Here is a 22,239-nt window from a genome sequence, read left to right on the forward strand (position 1 = left end):
TACTGAAGTGTCTTGAAAACCATCTAGATTGCAGGTGCTGTTTCATGTTGTCTCACCAATTCTTAATCTTTATTGCAGAGCTACTTTTTCTATGACAGGATATTTGACTAATCCAGCTCTGTGATCAGGTGAATGTCCCATATTGGGCTAGAATGATTTCTATTACAAATTAAATGCAACAGATACCAGAAACAACATCTGCAGGGGCACAGTGCCCTTCTAGAATTTCTCCTATTAGCTGTGGTCTCCGGAGGCGGCCAGAGGCTTCCGCACCTGCCAGATCTACCACAAGCTTTTAGAAAAACAATTAGAGGAAAAAAGTGGTTGGTGGAGAAGAGGGAGGGAGGGGAATAAAAGGCAACATCCGTTCCCATGCACACCACAAGCTCGAATCACACAGGATGTGCACTTTGGGAGGAGTCCAGTTCTATATTTGAGTTGTAGTTAAGATCTAAACAAAGTCTATATCTGCCCCCTGCTGGGCAAAATCTAAGAAGCTCAGCCGGCATGTGTTTAAAGAGAAGATATCTTTATTGGCATAGTACACATTAAAAAACAAAACCCTAATCACAGACCCTCCTCCACTTAGCCAGGAGATTCCGTGTCATTGACCACAGTGAGACCAGCTCAGTATGTGGAAAGAGCCCCTTGATCAATGCTTTTTGCAAGACAGATCACTCGATATTCACCACAGTGATATATGGAAGTGTATACAATTTGATTAATGTGACCTTTCCTAAAATTTATGGATCTCTCCTCCCACTCTGTCTGATGGTGAATTAGACGCAGATTCATTTTGCCTTGACTCTGAGGTGCTGATCAGCCCAGAAAGTGGGATGTTATTTATTGTTTGTATTAAAACAAGCAATGCCAGGGCTAGAGGCAGGTTTAAAAGCCATGGTATATAGGTTCCATTCTGACTCAGAACATGGATTCTTAACAATTCTACTCACTTGAAAGATCCTGAGGTTGTTCTGACATTCATTTCAGTGGGGTTCCTTTGGACCAAGCCAGATTACAAAGCTATGATTCAGTGCCAATGTGGGGTTTTGTTTTTGTCTTTTAAACAAGTCTTCAAGAAAAACTCAAGGAAATTCATTCTCATATCAAAGAGCTAAAGAACATATCAGTAAAAAATGAATTTTCAATTATTTTAAAAAAAGCATCATGCATGGTCTCCGCACCTTCATTGCCATCAGTGCTGCTATTGGCTCCCTCTCTAAGGAGCTGTCATTTTATTGATACATCATGGGACTGGGGCTGAGATTTTCAAAGATGGCTACAGGAGTTGGATACCCAATTCCCACAAACTGTAATAGGAACTGGACATCCAAATCTTTTAGGCAGCGTTGAAAAATCTCACCTTAGATCTTTCTTGAGGCCCTGGTCATGATGCGGTGAATGCAATTTGAATGTAAGAGAGGGGACGACATTCATAATTCTGAGGTAACACTTAAGTCATTCTCTCATCTAAATAAATGTGAACATATTTCCATTCTCATATATTCAGTACATAAATGTACTTGGTGTTTCACAAGTGAAGCGTATTTTACCTGTGCTTCAAAGTCTGCCCTGGATTCCAAATTATATTCAGATGCAAGCCAAGGCGTCAGCCTTGATCAAAGCCCTGTGTGCTTTGGGCCCAGGGTATCTCAGAGATCACCTCTCTGTGTTTTTCCCAAGTAGTAAAGCTCAGTTGGGATGCTTGAGATGACAATCCCCAGTCTGAGGGTTGGGCATTCTAGGGGCAGACCCATGGCCCTGGGAGCTGCCTCTCCCCTTGGGCCAGAAGACCTTCCGTGCATACCGCATGACCTGTGTAGCTATCAGTTTTTTGTTTGGTTTTTTTTTCCAGAGGAAACAGTAAGGTGGATTTTAGTTGGGTCTGGGCGTTTCTTATTATATTTTTATATTTTATTATATTGTTGGTTTAGATTATTAAATAGATGCTTTAAAATACTGTATTGTGTGCTGGCTTAGAGTCACCATTTAGACAAACACCAAATATAGAGAGAAAAATAAAAACTACAAGCTATATTGTTTTTAACCTACATAAGACGGTTAAGATGGCAGCTGTTTAATTCATTGGTGTATTATATTCAAGAGATTTACTTTCTTCCTGTAATTCACTCTTTGAAGTTGTATTACACACTGCTGTATTCCTTATTAAAAATAGACTCCACAAGATTTAAACAACTCCATATAATGTTTCCCTAACTCCCTCTTAAAACTGCCCCAAATTTTCTCACTAGGCTTTCTTTCTTTCTCCTTATGGCTAATTAAATTTAGGAGTGCAAGTGCACACACTCGCCAACAAAGAACCCTTTAATGTAAGTCAACCTCCTCTTGCCTGATTCATTGACGGATGCCACAGTACAGGGTTTGACATTGTAAAAGCTTCCAGAATGACGGATAGTGACATCAACAAATGAATCAGACAGTGGGAGGCAGCCAATCAGAAGAGTGAAGACTTCAGATTACATTCAAATATCTTGGTAAGCAGCAGGGATAGGAAAGGCAATGGGCAAAGAAAAATACATGACATCTTAACAGGGTTTTAGCTGACATTTTTTACAGTATTGCTTGTGTAGCTTAAATCCTTTGATGTTAACAGCAGACAGTAGCTACCACAAAGTTAGCTGGCATTTGGATTCCCAAAGCTGAAATTGTTAACTAGATGGCACCAGGAGGTTAACATACTGATGGATTGTCGCATTGGGAAATTACCATCTTCCAGCAGCAGCATGTTAAAAATGGTACTTGTTCATAGCACTCTAAATTTTTAAAGATGATAAAATTCCATTCTCATTGTCCATTCTTTCTGGACTGATCCAATGTCCATTCCCTCTAGACTGAGGAGAATGCTCAGTAACTGATTTTTCCTATTCAACAGTTCACCATGCAAGAAACATCCTGCTTTGACTGTTATATACTCCTGGCATAAACTTCATCCTCAACTCCTTAGATTTTAGAATCAAAATGGTTACTGAGTATGATGAAGGAACAAATTCAGGCTGATCACATGAACACGTTTACTTTTGTTCTCCTGCCCAATTCATTTCAGTCAGCAGAGCCCAGTTAAACCTAGCAGCATTTGTTCATCAAATGGATAAAAATCAACCAGCGGTGACTGTGATATGACAAAAAAAAGTGTTGCGGACCACCACTATGATCAAAGGCTTCTTGGTGTTGAGACTGTTTCTCGTTGAATGGTGGGTGTTATTTAAAAGCAGCATTAAATGCCCGGCCAATGACAAGTCTCCGCACCTCGCTGGTTCCTGCCCCTATCTCATACAACTTGGCATCACGCAGGAAGCGACCCATAGGATAATCATTGATGTAACCATTTCCACCTACAATCACAAAGAGAAGAGATGAAAACCAAGAAAGAACAGGGTATGGGCTGATTCTGTACAGACACATTCACAGAAAGCTTCCCAGCTGAAGAACAGAAGTAAATAGTTAAGTCATCCTGCAGAAGGCATTTCTTGCCTACTGAACTCAATGACTAGGAGAGGGACAACAGAGAGCCTGTATTCCTGCATGCTTCAACCCATCACAGGTCACCCTTTCTAATGGTGGAGGAAGCAACATTCTTACCTAGACACTGAATTCCATCCAGAGCTACTTGTGTAGCACATTCTGCCGAATACAGGATCACTCCTGCACAATCCTAATGGAGGGACAAGATCATTTATATTTATTGCAACAGAATCAGTAAAGTTTCATCTGCACCATTCCAATCATGCCTACTTTTCACTAAGTTTGCATTCCTACAAACAGGCCTATGCTCGTCCCTCTCAAGCACACAAGATTGTGCAGGGCTATAACCAGGGTAGGACAAGTGGGGTAGCTGCCCAGGGAACAAAGCCAGGGGCCAGAGAAACTATGGAAAAAAAAAAACAGTAGGGGGCAAAGATGGTATGTAACTGGTGGCAGTGGGATGGGGCACATGACTGCCCCTCATAGGATCTCAAACTGAGGGGGGTGCAGAGGAATGTTTGCAGGTGAGCAGCGATGCCAGGCGGCTCAGTGGGGCCAGCCCCATGCAGCAGGGCTGGGGCTCGGTGGAGCTGGGGAGGGAGTGTCACTTCCATCCCAACTCATCTCAGTGGGCCACCCACTCTCCCCACATCACCTCTGCTTGCCCAGCCTACGTGCTAAAAATGCCTAGTTACGGCTCTGACACACTGAGCCAAACGGGTCACAGCAGAAAAATTGAAAAGTTTTTCTGTCATGCAGAGACACAAGCTTTCCATCAGATCTCACCATATCTGTTCCATAAGGACAAAAAAAGAATGCAGCAGGGAAACTACACCCTCCTTCATGAATTTACATCATGCCCATGGAGGTTATATGCAATTTGACTTAGGATGTAAAACTTTTCTCCAACAGTTAGTCTCTTTCAGTTGCCTTCTTTGAACCAAGCATGCTTATGGTATCAGTGGTGGAAGTGATAACACCCTATAGTGACTGCCATAGCTACTTTCAGTAGCCTGAACATTTTGTATGGACTTACTAGGATGCAGCTCTGAATACTGGTAAATCTGCTGACATGCACAATTAAGTTCTCTTTTAGTTGTGGGGTACAAGGGATTCCAAGGTACAAGGTATAAGATTTTCTGTAACTGATTCATGGACACCTACGATCTAGAACCTCCGCTCTCTCACGTGAACAAGGGTAAACGATACATGCAGTGACCTGAGCAGCCCATCAGGAACTGAGCTCACCTTTGCATTGAAGTATCCTCGGTCACAGGCCTTTGCCACATTGTACACATACTGCCGACACGCCATCAGTCGTGTGTACATATCTGCCATTTTACCCTGCATGAGCTACACAAGGCAAAACAATATTCTTAAATTCAACAAAATCTTAACACTTAACATGAAATAAAGGGGAAGAGGGCAGAAATGACAACACTTGGGTGCAAAGCCATGGAGATGACATTATTTTATTTGGTTGTCTTATCTACCACTGAGGACTGGACAAACCAGTGAAGCTGGATTCACAAGTCACATGACTGAGCCTGGGTTACTGATGGATCATAAGTTCACAGATGTTAGAATAGAGAGACCTGGGACTTCAAATCCTAGCTCACCCCAACACCAGCCTTGGGTTACCATGCTGACTAAGCCAGTGCCTTTCACATTCAGTGCGAGCAGCAGCGTCACTAAGAACTGGGCCAGATATCCAATTAGGCACAGTAGGCACGTGCCTAGGCATTCTAGGCATGCCTTGCCTCTCTAAAACAGTGTGCAACACAAAAGTCAGCTGTAGACAGGGGAGAGGGGGCCTGAGGATGCTGTGTCTAGGGGTGCATAAGGAGTAAATCCAGCCCTGACTAAAAAGTGCAACTTCAGGAAAAATCCAGGATAGATTTCATCACCCTAAACTACAAAAATCTGAGGTTCCATCAGCATGAGACCATGTTCTCCAATTTCTTATAACAAACCAGCAGATAAAAATTACTTCAGAGTTAAATATTCTCACCAGATTTTGGGTAATTCCAGGCTACAATTTTGCATACTGGTACAGAAATATGTAGTGTGATCATCGTCATAATGGGACAACCCCACCCTCTAAAGAAGAGTTCAGGATCTGACCGAAGATGAAAGCAGCCTGTTCTAAGGGTATCACTGACAGCTCTTTCCCTCACTCTCACCTGGAAGTGGCCGATTTTCTGTCCAAATGCTTCTCTCACGTGTAAGTATGGAAAAGCATGGTCAAGAACAGCCTGCATGATTCTGAGAGAAACACAGACACAGGTGAGGGAGTGGAAGGAAACAGAAAAAGGAGGAAGACAGAGTAATTAAACAAACAAACAATAATCCAAATTCTGTATCTCAGTCTAAGGCAGTGCCTGGCATACAATGCAATTATGAAATTACCCTTCATGAATTTACTGTATAATTGTATTCCAGAATCTAAGCTCTTATTAAAATAAGTTTCAACCCTTATAGTTGCAAAGAAAACTTCCAAAGATGGAGTGTAATCAATGCAACAGTGTCTGGGTGAGTCTGCAGATAGCCTGAAACAACAGCTCTGAGAGGCATGCACTTCCTCATCCATCCCAATGGCCCATTTACTCTGAAGCCTAATGGGGACATGTTAAATGGCCACATTGTTAACTGCTTAACTGCTGATCATTTGAGCAAAGTCAAGCTACCATACTTTAATCAGCATCAATGAGACTGGCTGTAGTAGCCGATATTGGCGAAGTGTGCAGTGTACAATGAGACAGTAAATGTTTGCTGAGGGGACAAAATGAAGCATTCAACTCCCTCTCCTCCAAATTTCTAGTCACCTCTTACCTTGCCCAAAAGAGAAGGTGCATTTGCTCCCTTGTCCATAAGCCTCAATTGTCTTCTGGATTTCCAAAAACCTAAACCAACTTCCAGTACTTCCTGGTGCCTGAAGCGCCCATTGTCCCTTGCCCAGATGTTACGATCCTCATCCCACTCCCAAACAACTTCTATGCTGCAGTTCTGGATTTTGAACTCAGAAGTCTGCAGCATGTTGAAAACTTAAAATCTTGGTGTCAAGTATCAGAGGGGTAGCCGTGTTAGTCTGGATCTGTAAAAGCAGCAAAGAATCCTGTGCCACCTTATAGACTAACAGACGTTTTGGAGCATGAGCTTTCGTGGGTGAACACATCTGATGAAGTGGGTATTCACCCACGAAAGCTCATGCTCCAAAACGTCTGTTAGTCTATAAGGTGCCACAGGATTCTTTGCTGCTTTTAAAATCTTGGGACAGGGTAAGATTCATTACTTATTTTGATATGAAAGTCAATGTATCACCTAGAATTATTTGTACTGTATTGGTGGGATGTAAAAGAATGGGGGAGAAAGCGCTAGTTCAGGTCCTTGCCACACACTTTTAAGGCTAATATGTTACAGAGAAAACAAGGGCTTGGTTTTAAATAACATTTCACATCAGTGTGTGCTGGGCTGTTCCTTCGAGAACAATTCAGTGTTCAGAAAAAAGGATGCTTTAATGACAGAAACACCTGTTAAAGATAAGGCTTGGTTTAGTGAGATACTTATGGCACCATCATTAGGGGCATTCAAGACATTGTTACATTAAGTTTATGTCTGGATTAATAAGTGCTCTACTCTTCGCTAGCTCCTTCCAGGGGCGCTGCAGGGTCAGTAGCTCCACAAAGGTGCAGTAAGAATTCTAGTTTACAGATAGGTAAAAAGGGACATTGAGAACTTAAGCATCCTTCCCAAGGTTACACTCAAAAGAGAAGCAGAGTCAGGAATAAAACTCAGGAGAGTTCCGGCTCCCTCTCAAATGCTTTATACACTAGACAACACTGCCTGTCAGGGACATATCCTAGTGTCTTGTTTGATGCAAGGGGCTGAACTGCTCCTTCACCAAACAGAGTGTAGGGAAAGGCCCTTCAGGTTGGGCCAAGCCTTCAACCTGAAGGAGGCATCCTTATTGGGCAGTTTTCTCCTGCATTTCAATGCTGAATTGCCTCTAGGGAGCCTGCATAGGACAACTGAAGACTAGGAGACAAGTCCCCCACACTGTGTCACTTGTTTAAAACTTAGAAAAAGTCCATATTCTGGTCCCTGGCACAGAGAGATGTCTCTTTATTTAAATTTGCATTTTTTATGATACTGTTAGTTTCTGATGTTCATGATTATCTTATTTATTATGACCGTATTATAAAATTGGGGGAGAAAATGCAGTAATAGAAACTGTTAAATTTAGAACATGTAGCAAAGAGAATGTGAGCATGAAGAGAATCCGAAGTTGTCAGAAGGGGGTTGCGGTGCAATGAAGTTTGAAAACCCCTGAACTAGAGGATTCAACAGCTCCTTTACAACCTCCAGCTAGGATTACTCTGCACTGCTGTGCATCTCGTTCATTAATTGAGCAGCATAAAGCAGCCCAGAACTAAGTAAGAGAGGAGGAACTCCATCTTCCTACTGGAAGAGGGTAGTCTTTCTAAATAAAGGTTACCATTGACCCCACTAGATGGCGACACAAAGATTTAAGATGAGGGATCAGTATGGAACCTAAGGACAGAATGAATAAGAAGAATTTATCCCTTTCTCAAGCAGAACCACCTCTCTTGTGAGGGGGATTTAAGTTGTTATGCCGTAAAGAAACTAATGCCACAAATTGGGACCACTGGTTAAACCAGGTGAAGTGATAAACAAAAACGATATGGGATTAGTAGAAAAATTAAAAGGCCATTTACCCTAGTGGTCCACCAGACAGCACGAGTCTCTCCAGATCCAAGCCACTCATCAGAACATAGACTCCTTTACTCAGCTGCCCCAAGACATTCTCAGCTGCAATCAGCAAAGAGAAGTTAATTACTTGTAAGCAGAGCTCTCAGAAGGCAAGCTGTTGCCTACGGATCTACATTTTATGGGGAGAGGATTCAAACCTCTAGCAGTATTCTCCTTTTGCCTTGGGGCACAACCATTAAGGCAACACACATTCCCTGCCCCCACAACAATTTTTCTTTCCAACCAAAGCTATAAACAAAGCAGTAGTGTGATCTACGGTGCCTTTACAGCCAGTGTTACCTTTTAGAAAATGGGGAACAGAGTAAGTATTGTCTATAGAGCCACAAGGCTAAAGATTAAAATAATTACAACAATGGGGAAGTGAGAGTATGGCTACACAGCAATAAAAAACCCCACAATAGCGCGTCTCACAGCCTGGGTCAACTGCTCTGGGCTTGTGAGGCAGAGGCTGCACAGGGCTAGCAAAAGTGGTGTAGACGTTCAGGCTCAGCCAGGAGCCTAGGCTCTGAGCCTCTCCCACCTCACTGGTGAGGCTTGGCAAGTCTACCCTGCAGTAGAACTGAAGTACTTGGTCTTCACTGTGTTTTATCTCAGGCCAGTTCATGCACATTAGTTATCCTGAGGTAAAACACACACCTTTTTTAGCAATGGAGACAAGGCCTTAGTTGCTAGCTCAAATCTAGCTGAAGTTGATAGTGAGTAAAGTGTGTTATTGTCAGATGGCTATTAGGTGACCTCTATGAAAACAGTGAGATTCCTGCTGTCCAATATATGTATGTCTCTATATCACAATGGGCATCTCTAACACTGACGCCTAGGATTAAATGCACAGTGAACCAGTACTCTCCTCTGACCCTGCAGGTCAGGGTTGGGACACACTGGCAAGATGGTATTGGAAAATTTGCACTGCCATTATCCATGTGCTCTGTGCAGGGCTGTCAATCCAGCAATTTGCACAAGTACTGCAATTTTTTTTTTTTTTTTTAAAAGAGAGCTAACGTTAGCTCTATGAAGATGAAACAGAGCTGGCACACTAGATAGCAGGTTAAAGACAAAGAAGGATTACCCCTCCCCCCGTATGTTAGCTTATGAGGATGTGAAAAGCATGTATCAAAGTGTGCCAGCAAAGAGGGAGAAGCAGGAAAAGAAAGCTTAACCCCTCGGTGATGCTGTTCTGTGATAAGAATGAGAGAATTGAATGCCTTGCAAACCATGCCTGGTAGGATTGAAGAAGATTGTTCATCGATGCTGCTGTAGTCCAAAATAAGTAAGCACTAATGTGCAGGCTTCAATCACAAAAGAATGTAACTGCGCAAGATGCAAGCTGAAAACCAGATATGAATGGAATTTCTGGACACAGGCAGATAGGTTGGGATCACCTGAAGCTACGACTCTGGACTTTAAGTATGTCGGCACAGCAATTAAACACCAGTGGCTGGCCCATGTCATCTGACTCAGACTTGCAGAGCTCAGGCTGTGGGGCTGTAAAACTGCAGTGTAGACATTTGATCTCGGGCTGCAGCCTGGGCTCCTCCCCACTCGCAGGGTCCCAGAGTTTGTATATTCAATGTATAGGTCCAGACTGTCATTTCAACCCTCAGGAGGAGTCCATGTACACAGACCACAGTGAGAGATTATGCCATACGCTATCAAAGAAGCTGAGGAACCACCTGATCAGCATCCTATACAGCAAACAGGAAAACATCTGCTTTTACACATAAGTGAGGTTTCAGTCTATATGAGTGAGGAGAGTGGAAGCCACTATGTGGATATGGTAAGGGGTTCTGCTCAGCTCTCAGAAGTCACTCACCAGGAATCTTACAGTCCTCAAAGATCAGTTCACAGGTATTGGATCCCCTCATTCCCAGCTTATCAAGCTTCTGAGCAGTGCTGAAACCAGGCGTACCCTGCAAATCAAAAAGAGAAGCAGGTTACTAGCTTCTCTCTTCTGGAAGTTGAAACAGACCATGACAAAGAAATTAAAGCAAAATCTCCTCAACCTAATAAACGAGCAGGGGGGATTGCAACAAGTGAGGTGTGCTGGAGGACTACCAGTGTCAAATGTCTGCTGTTGCAGCAAACACAAGTGTGAGTATTAGTGTGGAGGAAGCAAACACGTGTACCAGAAAGCAGTGCCTGAGACGACAACATGAACCATGGGAGTGGAATTTGTTTTCTAACGCACATGAATCTGGAATGAGTAACGACTTAGTCAGAACACAGAACCAGATGTTAAATATTTAAATCAATACATGGTAAAGATAGCTGTGTGGGCCCAGTGGTTGTGTGGTTCCAGCCACTGACACTGGAAACTCCATCAAAAGGTTAACAGGTCTGAACCATTCTTATCAAATAACCATCATATTTAGCCCTTTATCATAGCTTCCTGTCTTCATGAAGACGTCTTGTTAATTTATCTACAGTGTGATAGGTGTATATGGCTCTCTACAGTCCAATTAAAAGGAGAGAGACAGGTTCCTGACCCCAAGCGGCTTGCAAGCTAGCAGCCTGATTCTGCTCCCACTGAAGTCAATGGAACAGGATTGGGCCGTTGGACCAAGGTCTGCAAGGTATGACAGAGGATGGGGAGCATGGGGATTACAGCAGAAGATCACAAGATGTGTTTTATGGACATCTTTTGTAGGTTCTGAAGGCACTGTGTATGGGGAGGGGGGCGGGGGGCGTGATGGGTAGGGAGGGTTAATAATGAAGATTGTTTTCATGGTGATATCCTGAAAAACCTGAGGGAACAAAAACAGGCATGAAGGTAGCAGTGCAGGTCAGCAGAGGAAGTGAGGCAGCATAGTGTACAGGCTTAGAGAGCAGACGAGTGGGGTGAAAGCATTACTCCCAGCGCTGTACAGCTGCAAGTGTAGTCAAACCCTTAGTGGGGTGAAAGCATGTGGACGAGTGGGGTGAAAGCATTACTTGTCTGGTTATCACTACCATATCACAATGTTCCTCTGAGCATGGGGCTGCTAATTGTCAAGACTGACTACTTTGGAAGGCCAAGTAGTTCTATTTGGGAATGGATTGTAGGCTCAAAATAGGATAAAATAAGGCAGGGTGACTTACTCTCCAGTGACGTAAGGCCTACCTTTTCCACAATGAATGCTGTTATACCTTGGGACGCTGGAACAGCACTGAGATCTGTTTTAGCATAAACTATTAGAACATCAGCATCTGGTCCGTTAGTGATCCAAAACTTGTTCCCATTCAAAACAAAGTAATCCCCTAGAAACATAAGAGATGGAGTCTGTTAGTTCACAACAGACTCAGTCAGGGATTCAGAAACAATATCTCTCCTCTGCCTCCTGACCCAATAAACTATAAGCCAGGCTCCCTAAGGCACTCTCAGAAGTCCACAAAGCTGCCTTGAGTAAAATACCTCCCCAGACTCTGGGGTCCAAAGGATAAGATCAGTAAGCCATTGTAGAGCCCACCCCAGACCTCTTAATAAGGCCTTTATTCAGCCCTCTCACAGAAGCTATTCTTCCCACCAGACTAGAGGTGTCATAGGTGTGCCAATGTGATGGTTCATTTTTTAACCCTTCTCGCAGCCAAAATTCCATATTTACATTTTCTGGGTCTGAAATCACTCAGTCTCTTCCATCATCATCAATAATGGATCTAGCCCATCCCTCTCTACAATTTTTTTGTCAAACCCTTGAGTGACTCTCCTGCTTGCCTACTAGGGAGTGGCATGTTGGTGTTGGTCCTGCTTTGAGCAGGGGGTTGGACTAGATGACCTCCTGAGGTCTCTTCCAACCCTAATATTCTATGAAAGCTGATTGTGCCCAGAGCACAGCTGAATGTGTTGAGAAGGTTAAATCTAGATTTTAAAGGAAAGATGCTTAGGCTGGCCAGGAGAAGCACATGGGCAATTTCCCCAGTTGACACATGAAATATTTTACCTTTTCTGTCTGCCTTGAGCTTCATAGAGACAACGTCAGAACCAGCGTTGGGTTCGCTCATTGCCAGGGCTCCAATGTGCTCCCCATTGATTAGCTGGGAAAAAACAAGACGAAAAAATGGAAGAGGAGGAGGAAATGTTTTTGTTGCATTTTTGAGAGGGGAGGGAAGGGGTTGCACTCAATCTCAAAGTTCACTGTGTTCCACATAAACTGTAACTAGGAAACTTTGACCCTGGAAGAATTCCAACAACAAGCTCACGTGTCCTATTGTGCTGAGGGCATAGAACAGAATCAAACCACAAGATGAGTCAATGCACGTCAGTTACTGTTTTAAAAACAGAGTTTTATCCATCTATCTCCAAGAAGGTGCCAACAGAACCATGCTGACAGCCATATGCCTTTTCCAAACTCCGTGTTCCCCGACTGCCTTTTAAAATGGCTGATTGGCAGAGGCAAATATTTTATGCATATGCAAAAGAAAGCTCAGCATGTTTAAAACTAGAATTGTAAAAAACAAAAAAGTCAATGTGCGGGACGGAGAGACTGCAGTGTTCAGCACTAGATTAATATCATGATTCACCACACACTTGTGATGGCATGGCAGATGGACACCCTCCTTCTGTGTCCCTCATGCCATGTTCTGACACAGCTGCTACTGTCTCTTCTCTGTTCATGTTCTCCTGTCCTTTTCTCCTTCTTGCCCTTTACCTTCTCTGGGTATTTTTTGTACATTTTCCCCCCTCTTTTGTTCCATTGTTTTGTGGAGAGAGATTTAATATGCAAAAATATATATGACATATTAAATCTGTATATTTCAACCGCATTTTTAATGATGTACTGGAAACTAGTTTGGTTTTATACATTATATAAAATGACCAATGTAGTTTTCAGCCCATCATTAAAGATTCAGTTAAAATTCAGGAATAATGAAAAATAAGGTGGTTTGTCATACTGCAAATCAGTGAATGACAATAATGTTAAAATACACTGAGAAATGACAGGGATACATGGAGTTTATGTACTGACAGACTGAACAAGATTTCTTTTGTTAAGTAATTGAACCTTTTTCTTGCTGCTGAATTTAAGTCCCTCATGCTGACCATTTTAGTTAGCTGTGATTCAACTTATGAAGAAATACATCCAATAAGTTTAGATATTGAAATCTGTTTAACAGAGGCTGGGATTTAAAAGACGGAGGTCACTTGAGTGCCAGAGAAGACTTAAAATCAGTTGATAAACAAACAGAGCAACCAGAGAACGGAATAAGGAAGCAATGAGTGATATTTAGTACACATGCAGCGCTTTTAATCCAGAAACATCAAAGTGCTTTATGAAGGTAGAACAAGATTCTCGTCAAAGTCTTTTTGGGGGAAAACCAAAATTACTTCATAGCCACACACAGGAACTGAGGTACAGAGAGATTAAGTGACTTGCCCAAGGTCACCCAGCAAGTCAGTGGTAAAGGCAGATATACAAGAGCAAGGTTCCTCCCTCTCATGGTATGTCTACACTTTGAGCTAGGGTGTAATACTCAGCTTGAGGAGACATACCCACGTTCACGCTAATCGAGTTAGCATATCACAAACAGAGCATAACTGTGGTTGTGCAAATGTCAGGAGGGGCTAGCTAGTCCAAATACGTACCCATCTGACATGCTAGGCACATACTCCACTCTTGCTGTTCACATCACCACGGCTACATTCTATTTCGAGTGTGCTAGCTTGATCAGAGCTGGTGTGGGTATATCTCCTCCAACTGGAATTTATACCTCTAGCTCCAAGTGTACCCTTAGTTTACTGTCCTATCCACTGGACCATGCTGCCTCCAGAAATGACCCTGAAAAAAGCTCAAACAAGACATCTGTACCAGTTTTAAGTTCTGCAGGAACCTTCATCAAGATGGATTAGTTAGGACAAAACAGGATCATTAAGAAGCTGGAGAAGGGCAAATTTGAAAGGTACAATCCTTTTCAAAGCTTGCTGCAGTAAACTCACGTGATGTACCGGAACATTAAACTCTGTGAAAGACAAACATGTCTGGACGTGCAGTTGTAATACGTGTGTCTGGTGCCTCATGACCCATGCAGAGCAAAATGCTTTTGGCACCTGAGAAGTGCATATCCCACACTGCGACCACTCATTTTAAAAGAGTCAGCAGTTACTCCGGCAAAATGTGCGTAAGCAACACACGTTTGTTAGAAAAATACAAGATGCATTTTTTGGCTTAGATGTCTTTTTAACTATTTTCTTACTAAAGGGCCTGATCCTGTGCCCACTGGCTTCCTTATTTGCTTTAAAGACTATAGGGATCCCTGCAGTAAGAGCAGCTTGCTGTGGTACTTTCTGTCCCAGGTGTAAGACTGAAATGGACTGAACCAAACAGGCACTGGGAAGAGATACTAATGCTAGAAGTTCAGTACTGTCCCATTCAATGTATGCTGCTGTTAGGCACACAAGGGGAGACAAAGTGCTAGAGCTCAGTTCAGCCACGGAACGTCTGTGAAATGTTGTGAACTCTTTTGCTACTTTAAATGTCAAAAAAACATGTAGTTTTATGCTATAATTAGATCTATTATTTCATATTTCTTCTTACTGCGCACCAGATACCACAGGCATCATGTAAACAGATATTCTCTCAGGTCCTTTGCCTCCACCAACTACATACCTTGGGTAGGTATTTCTCCTTCTGTGCTTCATTGGCATTCCGTACTAACTGGTTAATACAAAGGTTTGAATGGGCAACATAACTGAGTCCAACAGCTGCTGAAACTCGAGAGATTTCCTCCATCACTAACACATGGTCCAAATACCCCATTCCAGATCCACCATATTCCACTAGCAGGAGAAAAAAATTCATGATCACCTTAGATCAATAACCCTATGGTAAATAAAACATATACAGTCTCCTGCAACATAAGAGGAGACTAAGGGGGGATATGATAGAGGTATATAAAATCATGAGTGATGTGGAGAAAGTGGATAAGGAAAAGTTACTTACTTATTCCCACAGTACAAGAACTAGGGGCCACAAAATGAAATTAATGGGCAGCAGGTTTAAAACAAATAAAAGGAAGTTCTTCTTCATGCAGCGCACAACTTGTGGAACTCCTTACCTGAGGAGGTTGGAAAGGCTAGGACTATAACAGGGTTTAAAAGAGAACTGGATAAATTCATGGTTGTTAAGTCCACAAATGGCTATTAGCCAGGATGGTTAAGGAATGGTGTCCCTAGCCTCTGTTTGTCAGAGTATAGAGATGGATGGCAGGAGAGATATCACTTGATCATTGCCTGTTAGGTTCACTCCCTCTGGGGCACCTGGCATTGGCCACTGTTGGTAGACAGATACTGGGCTAGACGGACCTTTGGTCTGACCAGGTACGGCCGTTCTTATGTTGTTATGCAAACTGAGTCCAATGCTGGACTTAAACTTTACTGGATGTCTCAGAAACTTACATTTGGACTTCTGCTTTAGACTGACTCTCACTGAGCTAGTTACTTCTGGGTTCCCCATCCTTCCTAAATCCCAACTCTCCAATCTTAAACGCATAGTACATTACTTATTCAGAACAATTAGTAACACTTTGTGCATATAAAAGCATAGTAACCACATATACACGAATATATGAATAAAATATTGACCCAACATCCAAGCATCGCAGACAACCGCATGATTCTGCATCTCTCATACTGTATCCCAAAACTTAGCATTAATTTAATATTACCACAAAAATTAAATGGAGAAAAAGCAAAAAGGTACAGAAAAACAAGAGAAGACTTTTCCAGTGGATAACTGATATAAGATGGAGAATCAGTAAGGCAGAGAGGAACAGAAAGGCTGCTCCTGACTAATAGCAGGAGCTACAAAACAGAAGACTTTCACATATGACCAACTCAAGAAGCAGAAGCCAATGACAGATGAGGGCATAGTAGACTAAAGAGAAATAAAGTGGGTGAAGTCAACTGGGGCAAATTCCATGGATGGTTTTCAAAACAAGAATGGCAGCTTTCAACAGGATCCTGAAATGAATGGGGGAGCCAGTGGAACTGCCTAAGGGTTGGGGGGTGATATGGTCAAACTTTTCAGAAGCAGGATGGAGAAAAATTGATGATTAAAAATATTTTTATTTAACTAAAGGTAACTAAAAGGGTGACTAAAAATACAAACAGAATAGTCTCAAACTGAAGTGGTAGAAAATTAAAGCTGGAGAGGAAACAACAGAAACAGAGAGAGAAGATGGAGGAAAAAAGAGCAAAGACTGAGGAATATATATACACCCAGGAGTGTATAAATATTGGCTTGCAGGCAGAGAGTGATTTTATAGGTAGCAACAAAACTACAACAGGAGGGAGGCAGAGATAGCTGGCTAGCTAGGGAAGGAATCCAGGAGGTTTGGATGGTTAACACCATTGAATGTTGCCCTATGGGAGCAGCAGCCAAGCAGAGAGTAGAGGCTGCTTGCCATGCTGAGGAAAGTGAATGAAGAGTAGAGTGAGTGCATAGCCTGGGGGTGTGTGCTACTGTCTGTAACTCCTAAAGCTAAAAGGGTGGCCTCTGATTCCAAGTGCAACCTCTTCCATACCAATACTCATTTTGGTGGCAGCTGATCAATTTGTGCTCTAGATTCTCATCCTCCTCATCCCATGTCAGAGCCTGTATTCTTACTCCCAGCATGCTAACCGATGAGGAAAATATGAAGCAGATTTGTGGGAACAGTAAGAATGCTGGGTGGGACACACACAACGTTATGGAGAGGAAACCACCATGTTAAACATTACTGTTACATAGACATTTTTTAATTCCAAAAGTTACCAGGTGAAATAAGACAGATATTTCAAAATATTGCCTTCAGTGCAGCCAGGATTTAACTTTAAGTGCTATCAAATGCACAGAGAAAACAAACGAAAGGAAAATAGAAAAAATTTCCCCCCAATATCCATCAGAGTTATTATAGAAATATGTTATTTGTAACAACAGTAAGTCAGTCTTTTAGACAAAAAAGTGTGATTCAAGATGGTGTCCCTTTAGAATTTTTACATGCCACATGGTTGCATTATGGTTACTGTAGAACCATATATTTGCATTTCCTAACTCTGATATAATGTTGCATTAACATAATTTATTTTTAGGTCTAGAAATTGAAACGAGTGATCATCATTTAATACACTATCGAAGAACCATGATCCACTGGTACCTGCACATGTGGTTCAAATGACCACACATTCCCACAGGATCTCATATCATCAACATTATGCCCCCAGAGTTTGTCTCCTACACAAAATAAATTTACAGACAAGACCCCTTCTCCCAGAAAACTTCCACTGGGACACCAACAAAAATCACAGGGCAAAAGCTCAGGCACAGAAAGGTGTTTGTGGGAAAATCCTTGAGGAACTCAGAATAGGAACAATTCACAGAAGAAGCATGCTCTGAGGAGGAATTTGGAGGAGAGGCAGAGATGGAGCTTGTGCAAAGTGGGGAACTATTGCAGCCTGGGGTACAGCATTAAAGAAGACAAAAAGGCAAGCATGAGAAAAAGCTGAAAGGAATTGTAAGCAGTTGGGAAGAGCCAGGAGAGCGAGAGCAAGAGGAAACAAGGGCAGAGAGACTCACTCAAGCAAACTCAGGTCCGACCACTGAAAGAAATGCAGGTGAATTATTTCAATGTATAACTAAACAGAAGGGCTCTGCATGGGTTAGTCACAAGTACATAACCAGAGTCCTGAGTAGGGCAGTCCAGCCTGTGCTGCTGCAGCTTCACTATTGCTATCTGAGCTAGCTTTGATTTAGCTAACTAAATATGTCTACACATCTGCAGTCACCCCTCTGATTGCAGTTGTGGTCAGCGCTACATCAGCTAATTCAACTCTTCACCATTCTGCTTGAACATGCTAATATTTTGTAACGTAGCCAGATACTTATTCTAATAAATTTTTATTTTTAACCTTCTTTCTTCAAACCTCATGACTGCATTGCTTATGATGAAGGATAACAAGACAATTTGAGAGTTTTCAAACTGCAAAGTGGTAATAGCTGAACGTCCTTAAACTGTAAAAGCTATTTTGAAGTGCTCAAAAAGGGATAAAGTGATGTTCTTAAAAGTTTCAACAAAGAGAAGCACCTTGAGAAATTTCCACACAAAGATAGAATTCTCTGCATCTCTTCAGAAAAGAGGTTTAAATCACACAAATAGGAGTTTTGGGTGAGTGTGATGTTCTTTATTATAATTAGAAAAACCTGATCCTACCCCAAAAGGTCTGTATAATAAACTGTATCCCAATCTGAGGGGACAGAGTCTGCTTACAAGACTGTGAGGTATGAATTAACGTGGACTAGCTTGTTAAAGGCTGAGACAGATGAGCCTAAGTGGCACTTCATGGAGGGAATCATTCAGTAGGTGTAAAAGATGAGAACAGACTCACCAGGAGCTGTAATTCCCAGAACTCCCAGTTCCCCGAGCCTCTTCCAGAACTCCTATGAACACAAAATAAAGCAGTTAATACAGCCTTGCCCAACCACGAAGCAAGAGCAGGACTCCTCACAACAATCCCCATGAACATATTAATTTGCATTCACTGCATAAAGATTCTGAAGATTAACTCCTGCCTGTGCATAACATTATAAATGCAAGTAGTCACAATTAATATCATTGAGGTCAAATGGGTTATATATATGCTTAAGTCATTGCAGGATCAGGGCCTAAGGCTGTAACTCATTCCCCACTTTAAACCCAATTTTGACGTAACTCAACCCGCACTTCCTCCGAAAACTGCTTTCCTGACTAGATTTTCAAACGTCATCTCTTGCCAAAAATAATTTCCCATCTCCACCGCCGCCCCAAATCTTTTTTTGTGTGTGAAAAGTTTCAGGTTTATTGGCTAGGGTGACCAGATGTCCCGATTTTATAGGGACAGTCCCGATTTTGGGGTCTTTTACTTATATAGGCTCCTATTACCCCACACCCCCGTCCTGATTTTTCACACTTGCTACCTGGCCACCCTATTATTATTCAGATACAGGATATTTCTCATTTTTTAGAAGTTGCCACGTTATGGAAGTTGAATCCCCCAAAATGGCCTGCACTAGACACAGCAGTTCCATTTTACGCAACAGCCCTGGATGCTACCTGATGTGCTGGACCATATTTATAAAGGCTATGTGCAAAGCTTTGGAGTTCTTCATTATGAAAATATAAATACCAGAGATTTGTGACGTCTCAGCAGATATTACAAGTTTCTTAGTCTTGTGGAGCTTATGCTCTCCAATGATGGGGACCTGAATAATCCATAAATCAAAAAGCTCTTGTTCATAGAGCTTACAAGCTCTGCTGGAATGTGAATTTCACACTAGAAGTCAAATATCTGTTTGGACAGTGTCTGCACTGAGTATTTTCTATAACAAATTTCACAGAAAACTCTAACATCAGAGAGCCTGCAAAGAAAGCATTATGCATCAGAGAGAAGTTCCATGCCTCTTTTAGCCAGGACGCAGAAGAGTGCAGTGCTCCAAAGTTGAGACACCAATTAGCCAAGGCCAGTACGAAAGATGGAGTCTCTGGGCGGGGCCCAGAGGCAGCAGTCTGATGACAATCCCAGCAAGCAAGCAAGCAAGAGGCCTTATCACCAGACTCTGCCAATTTTTTTTAATGGCCTCTGGTTAGGTTTATTTCTCAGGCTTGTTAGAGCTTAATAACTTTACGGGCCCCATGTATTTCCTACCATAACTCTTTCTTCAGGGTTTGAGAACAAATGAAAGTGAATATGTTCATATGACATGGATTACACTTTCTCTTCTAGACACAGCACATGACAGAGAGGGACCTTGACTGCCATCTCATTCCCAGATCACACAGTAAGGACTTACCCGCATGCCTTTAAACTCATTCTCCTGGTCGATTTCTTGGGCCTTTGGAGCCAAATGCTCCTGACAGAACTTCACCACTGTCTGTCTAAGCTGTAAACGAGGTAAGGAGGGAGAAAAAAAATACACCTTAAACCATAATAGTATATGTTCATTGTCTTCCCTGCCACATCTCCAACATGCCCCAACAGGATGTTTCCTATGCCCCCCAAGAGAGCACAGTGAAATCAAGCAGCTCTGAGTTTCAGGTGATAGGACAAAAAGAAAACCCCAAAGGCCTTTTAAGAGAAGTTAATAATAGGGTTGGATTAGAATCATTAACCTGCAAGTGACAGTCTTACACTAAAATGGAAAAGGGGACACTATTTGGGGGGGTTTGTAGCTGGATTATTTCCAGCAAACCAGTTCCTTCCCCACCTTTTCTGTCAAGAAAGTTTGACAGCTGATGCACAGAGACTATGGCAAAGCAGTGCCCACCAGGCAGAGTCTCCTAGATATATTTTTATAATGCACCAAAGCCTGTAATAAGCATGCATATAAACAAGATATTTACATTCTTATAAAGCCAGTAATAACACCACAGGAGAGTGATTCACAATCTTTACTGTATTTAACCTCACAGCGCCCCTGTGAAGTAGGGAAGTATTATAATACCCATTTTTTCAGATGGGAACCGAGACACAGAGGGTTAGAGACTTGCCCAGGGCCACACAGGAAGTTTGTAGCAGAGCAAGGAATTGAACCTGGGTCGCCCAAGCGCTAGGCTAGAATGTTCCTTGTCTGCTTAGACAGAGGTTGAGAACAGCAAACTCATTGCTGAAGCAACTAGAATGATAATGACTTGTGATCTCTAAAAGCAGCAAAGAGTTCTGTGGCACCTTATAGACTAACAAATGTATTGGAGCATGAGCTGTCACACTTTGTTGGAGGCATGACATCTCTAGTGACTTTGGCACAGATGGAAACTGGCAAGGCTGATGACTTTTACTAGTCACCTTAACCACCAATCCGTTGTTTTGTAATTTAATTGGGGGGGGGGGGAGGGACAAGGGCGACACTTATCACTGACACCAGCCACCAATCAAAGTGCAAGGTTTGAACACTGCCTCCTCCCCAGCACTGAAAGCCAAGGAAGGCCTAAGACCAGTAGTTAATGTCAATTTCAAGGGTAAAAGTCTGGATCCCTCCCTCGAAGTAACCTGGTTTCCTTGTGGAGGGCGCTTTGCTCCGCAAGAGCTGTCTCTATTACATCTCTCCCCCTCCCTCCGCCAGGACCCTGTCGCCGCTAAGCAGCTTTTTAGGCGTGTGGGGGGAGGGGGAAAGAGATCCGGGCCAGCGGCTCCAGTCCCCCTTTACCAAAACCCGGCCGGACGCACAGCGGTGGGGGGCTGCAGCGCCGCTGGACATGGCGCTCTGCGGAAGGGGGGACACAAGCGGTGCGGACAAGCCAGGAAAGCTGCACGTGACACGCAGGCAGCAGGGGGCCGGCGCGGCGGACCCAGCGAGGCTGATGCCAGAGCGCAGCAGGCGGGACTGAGGGGACACCGCCGTGCGAGCCCCGCTGCAGGTGAGCGGCGGGTGTCCGCGCCCCAGGGCTCAGTCCCGGAACAGCAGGCAGCCCGCCAGCCGGACGCGCCCAAGCCTCTCGGGGACGGCACCGCTGTACCTGCCGCTGCTCCTCGCTCAGCCCATTGACCGTGTCATCCACCGCGACCCCGGCGCAGCCCCGCCGCACCAGCCCCAGCAGCAGGCGGCGCCGGGCTCTGCCCACTGCCGCCGCTTTCCCCAGCACCGCCGCCATCTCTGCCCAGGTCTACGCTCAGGCTGGTCACATGGCCCCCGCGCCCCCACCCATTGGCCAATCAGAGGGCAGGGCAGTCAGACAGCCCCAGCCCAGCTACGCGAGTGGGCGGGCCCCGGGAGAACCCAGCCTCGCACCGACCAGAGTAGGCAGCACCGCGGAGGTGGGCGGGGTGTCTCGCTCCATCGCCGCCCCAATCCCCTGCAGTTGAAGCGCAGCTTGCTCTGGGATGAGACGGGGCAGGCAGTGCACAGTGAGACCCCGACCCACCTTGGAGTCTAACCCATCACATCAATTTCCTGCAGCTGCTTGGGGGGAAAGCTGCTGCTGGCAGGTACAGCCAGGTATTCAGAAGGGAATGGGGAGGGCTGGAAATGAGCTAGGAGAGCACGA

General features: G+C 43.5%; 1 protein-coding gene across 2 annotated transcripts; it reads right to left on the reverse strand.

The window, feature by feature from the left end:
• Positions 1-508: 508 nt before the first annotated feature.
• On the reverse strand, positions 509-21,871 carry IVD (isovaleryl-CoA dehydrogenase). Of its 2 annotated transcripts, XM_032802524.2 has the most exons (12): positions 21,712-21,871; positions 20,049-20,138; positions 18,608-18,659; positions 14,853-15,022; positions 12,189-12,282; positions 11,372-11,508; positions 10,085-10,181; positions 8,220-8,313; positions 5,667-5,748; positions 4,732-4,836; positions 3,601-3,673; positions 509-3,353 (listed from the first exon to the last, which is right to left on the reverse strand). In XM_032802524.2, the coding sequence occupies exons 1-12, from the start codon at positions 21,844-21,846 to the stop codon at positions 3,220-3,222; spliced, it is 1,263 nt and encodes a 420-aa protein (XP_032658415.1). In that variant the 5' UTR covers positions 21,847-21,871; the 3' UTR covers positions 509-3,219. The 2 variants fall into 2 exon arrangements, with proteins under 2 accessions (XP_032658415.1, XP_032658416.1); XM_032802525.2 differs by lacking the exon at positions 3,601-3,673.
• Positions 21,872-22,239: the final 368 nt, after the last annotated feature.

Source organism: Chelonoidis abingdonii, chromosome 4 (genome assembly GCF_003597395.2).
Source record: "Chelonoidis abingdonii isolate Lonesome George chromosome 4, CheloAbing_2.0, whole genome shotgun sequence".
NCBI classification, from domain to species: Eukaryota; Metazoa; Chordata; order Testudines; family Testudinidae; genus Chelonoidis; species Chelonoidis abingdonii.